This window comes from Mizuhopecten yessoensis, unplaced genomic scaffold (genome assembly GCF_002113885.1).
Source record: "Mizuhopecten yessoensis strain PY_sf001 unplaced genomic scaffold, ASM211388v2 scaffold9073, whole genome shotgun sequence".
NCBI classification, from domain to species: domain Eukaryota; kingdom Metazoa; phylum Mollusca; class Bivalvia; order Pectinida; family Pectinidae; genus Mizuhopecten; species Mizuhopecten yessoensis.
The window spans coordinates 1,150,798-1,158,434 of record NW_018407865.1 but is presented as its reverse complement, the minus strand read 5'-3'; the positions used below and the strand labels follow the sequence as shown (position 1 = coordinate 1,158,434).

Here is a 7,637-nt window from a genome sequence, read left to right as displayed (position 1 = left end):
TTCATATCCGATCCAGTAAAGTAATAATATTTTTCTGCAAAATACCCACCCTCTCCCTCCCTTTTCGTTTTGTTAACCCCACATTGGCTTTTTAAGATATGTACTCAAGAGTTACAAGTTTCATGTACATTATATGTTTTTATTTTTATGCCATATTTCTAATTCAGAAAATGTCCTCGAATTTGATAAATAAATACTTATTCATCCTCTTTGAGGATGGCCTTTTTCATTCACAGTCCGTGTTGTGTCGTTTCTTGTTATAGTGAGTAGAAGCATAAACATAATTATGAAAATACCTAATAGTAATGGAACATTCCGATAGAAGCACAACATTGTCATTATCAAAAACGTGAACTACATATTAAGCTGATAATATTTAGTTTAACTACTATAAGCATTTTTGAACAGATTGCAATGACACGGGGACTTTCATCAGGAATTGCCTGTATCTCTCCCTACCACGCTGCTCTCTTTGTTGCTCATTTGCATCACAAAAACTGTTCACCTAAGACTATTTCAGCATATTGGTCAGCAGCAGCATATGTCCATAAGCTGATCCAACAGAGTCATTTCTGGTGAGGAAACTAGTAGCGGGTTGCTATAGGTTAAGTCCATCGGTAGATATGAGACTAACGATTGCGGTGGAGGTTTTCAACCGTATGCTTCAAGCTTTGCAACATGTTGTAAAGAGCGTCTTTGAAACTGCCCCTTTTCAATCTATGTTTCTTTTTGCATTTAGTACATTTGCTCGAGCTGGTGAGATAGCAGCAACTGACACCACAGCAAATCTTGTTCAATTTCAACACATAACCTTCTCAGCGGTCCAAAAGCAGCCTACTGTGCAAGGAGATTTGTGTAATTTCAAGCATAACTTGCAGATAAAACGTCATTCTGTGACCTTCAGTCATGGTCCAGATGGGTCAACCTGTGGCGTATGCAAGTCGTGCACTGACAGATATGGAAACGCGTTACGCACAAATCGAAAAAGAACTACTAGTAGTCGTTTTCGGCATGGAAAAAGTCCATCAGTTTACATATGGGAGACCGGTAACTGTACAGAGTGACCACAAGTCATTAGAGATGATCCTGAAGAAATCTCTACAAAATGCACCAAAACGCTTACAGCGATTTCTACTAAGGCTGCAGAAGTACAACTTTGTACTCACGTATAAGAAAGGTGAAACTATGTATCTTGCTGACACTCTGAGCAGGGCATATCTTGATGTCGGGGACAAAACAGCTCAGCTGGATGATACAGAGACTGTAAATATGGCACAGTTCTTGCCAATCTCGGAACCACGACTGCACGAGATACAGAAGCAAACTAGCACAGATGAGTCGTTACAAACTCTCAGGGAAGTCATATTGGAAGGTTGGCCGGAGTCCAAGTCAAAGACACCTGCTCTCGCGCAACCATACTTCCATGTTCGCGATGAACTTGCGGTCCAGGATGGAATTATCTTTCGTGGGGAACGCGCTGTGATTCCTAGGACACTAAGAGCAGATATTATGCAGAAAATTCATTCTTCGCATGTTGGAGTCGAAGGTTGCCTGCGGAGGGCACGTGAAACAGTTTATTGGCCAAGGATGAACTTTGAGGTACGCGACTATATAGAACAGTGTGGTGTGTGTCGTTCATTTGACACAAAACAACAGAAAGAGACTTTAATCTCACATGATGTACCAGATAGGCCTTGGGCTAAACTCGGGTCAGATCTGTTCTATTTTGACCAGAAGAACTACCTAATTACAGTTGATTATTTCTCAAATTATTGGGAAATAGACTACCTACAGGACACCACATCGAAGACGGTAATCCGAGCCTTGCGTAGTCAGTTTGCGCGTCATGGAATACCTGATATTCTGTGTAGTGATAATGGTCCTCAGTTTAGCTCTGATGAATTCCGGCGTTTCAGCAAAGAATGGGAATTCGATCATGTTACCTCGTCGCCAGGTTACGCTCAAAGCAATGGAAAATCTGAACAAGCAGTCAAAACTGCGAAGAGGTTAATGAAGTTGGCTAAAACTTCACACAAAGACCCATTTCTGGCACTCCTTGATTTCAGAAACACTCCGTCACAGGGTATGGACAGTAGCCCTGTACAGCGTCTAATGAATAGGCGCACAAAAACGCTGATGCCGACTAAAGCAAGTCTTTTGAAACCAGAAGTTCAGATGTCGTCAAATGCAAAGAAACAGTTGAAGGGTGTTAAGGAACGACAAGCTTTCTACTACAATCAAACTGCGAAAAACCTGAAACCTCTAGGTAATGGAGAAGTTGTAAGAATAGCTCCACATGAGAGTATGTTAAACAACCAGAAAACCTGGAAACGTGGTGTTGTAAAGGAACAAGTTAACAAGAGGTCATATGATGTCACCACTGAGGATGGAAGGACGTATCGGCGAAACCGGCGTCATCTGAGACTGTCAAAGGAAACTTTCACACCGAAAGTTCAGGATTTTGGACCGAATGTGGAAATGGAGAAGGAACCACATGTGGCCCAGGAATCACATGTCGAGACCAGTTTGGTATCACCACCTGAAGCACCACCCAACATGTCTATCAGGACCAGGTCAGGAAGACAGGTGGCTCTTCCTTCGAAATTTAAAGATTTCGATCTGTCCAAGTGACGATTTCATTAATAACAGTGTTAACGTAAAAGTGTTTTATTTTGTTCGCGAAACAAACAGTTTCAAGTTTAAGTTTTAATATTGTGGTAAATGAACGTGTTTGAAAAGACAGACAATTAGTTACAGTACATACATACTTGTATGGTGAAGCTCGGAAGTACATGTATTAAATCTTTTCAGTGTTATTAGTACTTATTACAGTGGAACAGTTCTAATTACCATTAATGACAATATAGTTTTGTGCAGTAGAAACTATAGGACAAATTCTTTATGAACTTTATCGAAAAAAAATATTCTTCTAGAATTTAAAACTCAAATTTTCCTACCTAGAGAATTTGTCGTATGAAAGTCTAGTCATTTCAGTTTTTAAGTTAATTTGTCATTTAATTCCGTCTTAATTTTAAAAGGAGGAAAGATGTAACACATCTCATATCTCGTTCCGCTACAAATGTTTAGTCTGTAAGATTTACCACGATGCGCACGCATCACGTGAGAGAATAAAACAGTCGTCCATGATTGATGTTGTTTGAGTTCCCCGTCCAGCATCCAGCCGGTAGTTTAGATGATTACATCTATAGATATAGTGCGGACATGAAACAACCCTCTTTGAGGGTGGCCTTTTTCATTCACAGTCCGTGTTGTGTCGTTTCTTGTTATAGTGAGTAGATGCATAAACATAATTATGAAAATACCTTATAGTAATGGAACATTCCGATAGAAGCACAACATTATCATTATCAAAAACGTGAACTACATGTTAAGCTGATAATAATCATAACCCACTTCCCCTCCACCCATCATATTCCAGGGGTGCAGAGAGCGAAAGTGAGCGTAACCCCTGGATATCGAGGATGAGGTACTGCCTCCTTATAGCCTTATGAATAAGACCTCATTCCTCTTGAATGTTCATTACCTTATCAATTAGTATGTCGAATCTCAAAGTAAAGCCTGGCCTCTTTTTGAAGTTCATCATCAACATCGTCCGGCCTCGGCAAAGTCTAGGTCAATCCCTTATTCGCGCACTATGCGTCTTCGTGACACTACAACGTATCTAGTTAATATCCCACCCATTCATTTCTTGTTTATCGCCTACTTTGGCCTGACATAAACCATAGAAGTATAGCCACTTCCTTTTAAATCGATCTTTTAAAACATGCCTTTCAAAATACCTGTTTATTAAGTAAGGTGTATAAACTGAAGGATTCATCATGATCATCTATCGTAATTTTGGGGTAGACCCATCCTCGATAACCAGGGGTTACGCTCACTTTCGCTCTCTGCACCCCTGGAATATGTCATAGCAAAATCAAAGGCTTAGTGTGCAGCAATTTAAAGATGAAACGAGAAGACTCTGTTGTTTTATTCTGACGCCGAATGAGTCCAGCGAAATTCCCAGTGACAAAACAAACAGAAATATGAAGAAGTTAGTATTTCATCAGAGTGACAGGGATCATACATATATATATTTGTAGATCAAATTTACAATTCACAAACTTCCGCTGACACGATATTTCCATATTACACAAGAACTGTTCAATGCTTATAGGTGTCTATCTATTTAAGCGTTTTACTGGCCCAACACAACGTAAATAAAATCTACCATTTTTAAGGACTTTGGTATGTCCCGGCCTCCAGACAACCAGGTATTTTTTATATTTACATATTTTTCTTTTTTAAGACATTACTTGTGGATTTTGCGTACCCTGATGGAGGCCTCCCAGCTGGGTTGGCCGGGAGCAAAAACTGTGACCTCACGTCAGCTGTCCAGTTTCAGAAAATAGTGCGGTAACATATCACCAAGTACAACACGAAAAATATGTCAAATAAGTAATCAATGTTTAATTAAACTTAACTAATAAATTATCAAAACATTGCATTTAAAAGCATTAACGAAAACCATTTGCCCTGCCTCAAAATACATTTCTGGCGGCCATTTTGTTTGTTTACATATTCCTACACCTGAACCAGGTAGTTGTAATTATAGTCGAGCAGTTGTATTCACAGTGTTGATTCTGGGCACCTCCGCAGTATTTTCTTTCCTGAAGTCATAATTAGACATCTTAGTATTTATAAGGTTATGAATATATTCAGGAGACATTTTGTTTATAATTGTATAAACCTCACAACCCTTATTCTTTCAGACGCCCTATAAACCTTAAAACCCTTTCTTGTATCTTTTCTCACTTCCTGACACTCAACAAATGATTTTAACTACTGTCCTTAAGTCTGGCATGAGAAATAATAGTGCCAGACTTAAGGACAGTAGTTAAAATCATCTGTTGAAATCCAAACATTATTAACTCTTTATAACACAATATTTTAAACTGTCCATCTAAATAAAACGTTGGTTTTTTTTCATGTATAGACTACCACGCATCCAATTTACATTGTTCTGTATCAGGTTTAGAAAGTCGATAAACATTTCACTATTTAGCTACAAAATTCAGCCGATATCAATTAGACGCTTTAATTAGGATAGACGCTTACCAGCGTCAGATAACAGCATAAATTTCACTTCGTCTTTACTCCGTGTGAATGTAGCGCATACCACAAGACATTAACCAACTGAAATTTGTATAGTTAATATGGTATCATGCTAGCATACGTTAGACATAATAAGTGTACAATTTCGCGATCCAGGCCACATGACTCGGGTTTAAACACTTTATGCAATCCGAACATATTTTATATATGCTGTGACGTTACGCAATGCAGTTGTTTTAGAATCTACAACCATGGAATGACATTGACTTCAACAAATCAGAAGTACGTCACAATTTCTAGTGATTAAATTTGTTAAAAAATTATAAAAAAAAAAATATCTGTATTACCTTACTTTGCATTATGTATTTTTTATAATTTCTTGTTTTACTTTTTATCACTTTTCCATTCCTTTAATTTTTGTATCTGTCGTAGGCCATGTCCAACTTCCCCCGTTGTTGTTGGTATAAACCTGTCTGTGTTTTGACATAACTATCCTCAAACAATACAACCATGTTTCTACTACTGATTCTATCAGTACACATTATTGTCGCTGTTTTATGTGTCGCTGTTTGTTTTTTTGTAAGTTTTAATGATTTGCTGTGAGTGATCCCTTTACGTTGATGGAGCGTTCATCATCTTCTATAACTGGGATAAACAAAAATATGATTTTACAATTGCATTAATTCTAACGATATAACGCGGCGTTTCTGGAATTACCAAAACGTCTCACTTCCAACAAGTGAAATTCAGTCTTAAATTTGAGACTTAATAAATTAGATTCAATTTTCTCACATAATTCCGAAAACGAAGTGTTGTACATGTAACGCGGAAATACTTATAAGGTCATGGAGACGCCATATTTCTGCGTTGTTAAGACTATGGTGACGCACTTACATTATAATTAGGTATATAATTATCTACGTTACAACAATTTACGTTGTTTGTAAGTAACGTCAATACACGTACAAATCGAGGCATCGTGATTTCGTTGAATCCAATAATCAATATAGCTGCAAGAAAAAAAAAACTGTTTTCATCGAAGGTATATATGTGTGAATTTTAATTGTAATGTATATGAATACTAATCCATCAACTGTTATTAGCGAAGTCCAGGGGGAAATAATGAATTTGGATATTTCCTACACATTTAGCATACGTTAGCATAGGTTCATGTCATAATTTCATTGTGACTTCCTAATTAAATCCCGTGACATCCACTGTCAAAAACAGGAAACTTTTGTCAGTCACCAATAATCTAAGCGACAGTGATAATGTACTGAGATTGACATTAGTGCACTTAATTAAGAGGCCACAAAGGAAGAATGTAGATTATCAGTTATACTATCTGCTATATTCACAGAACTCTCGTGGACGCAATGTTTTTTTTATTTAAACATATTTATTGCCCCAAATTTGAGCAGAGGATTAGGCACAAGTTATATCAACTTATCAACGTCTTTTCCTCTAATACAGTACATATTGATATGTACATGATAGCATCTAACAAGGCATAAAAACTATATTTTACAATTATTATATTTTACTTTTAATCTGTTGCTGGATTTGATGAAAAGTTGCACGTGTCTGAATACTTCTGTAATGGTATCTACGGACAGATTTTCATAAAAAATAAAAAAAATAAACCTAAATTTACTGGATGTATATTCAACGAGTCTTTGTTTCGAAATAGCGTTATTCGTGCTGTATTAAAAAGTTTACATTCCAAGAAAAAATGACCAACATCCTCACAGGAATGTCCACAAGCGCATGATGGATTATCAACAATCTTAACACGGAATAAATCATTTTTCAAAGAACTGCACTGATGCCTGAGTTTCGTATGTAATATATTTAAATTGCGTCCGCCAAAATTATAATAAGATGGTGGAGACGAATTTGCACCACCATGGATACAGCAGATTTAAAAGTATTTAAAGATGGCAATGTTCTTACTGTATTGTCTAACGAATTCCAAAGACGTAAACTCGATGGCAAAAAAGAAGAGTTGCTTGAGGAGAGTCTGAAAGAAGGAATATTGTAATCATATTGGTTCCGTAAATTGTACCGATTGTTGTTACCCATTGTGTTTGGCAAAAGGGCCGATAAATAGCTGGGGGTTAAATTGTTTTTCATTTTATATGAAATATTCAATTTTCGCCTTTTTCTCCTCTCTGATAACGTTTCTAACCCCGTTTCAAAATGTAGTGAATCATTATTTGTATAAGAAGGGAGTCCTGTTATAACATGACACAGTGATCAGCGTTAATGTAGCCAATGATCCGTATAGAGTTTCGTTTAACTAACCTACTGTTTGTGTGATGACAGAGAAGATTGGTTGACAAGCCGTGACAATGCATCGTGCATCGTTTAAAGTGTAGCTATAAGGGAGGCAACTTTTCTGTATTTGTTTGCGTTGTCAGAGCAGGATACAGTTTGAGTTGTGTCTCTTTGAATTGTAATAAATATAAACATTTCTCCCACAACCACTAATGGTTTCTCTTTGGAAAAATCGACTAAGATTT

General features: G+C 37.1%; 1 protein-coding gene across 1 annotated transcript; it reads left to right on the top strand.

The window, feature by feature from the left end:
• Positions 1-906: 906 nt before the first annotated feature.
• Positions 907-2,631, top strand: LOC110457293 (uncharacterized protein K02A2.6-like). Its single transcript, XM_021508498.1, has one exon. The coding sequence runs from the start codon at positions 907-909 to the stop codon at positions 2,629-2,631; it is 1,725 nt and encodes a 574-aa protein (XP_021364173.1).
• Positions 2,632-7,637: the final 5,006 nt, after the last annotated feature.

Excerpts from the sequence above, each read along its gene's own strand:
- LOC110457293 (XM_021508498.1), top strand. The coding sequence starts at position 907 with ATGGTCCAGATGGGTCAACCTGTGGCGTATGCAAGTCGTGCACTGACA.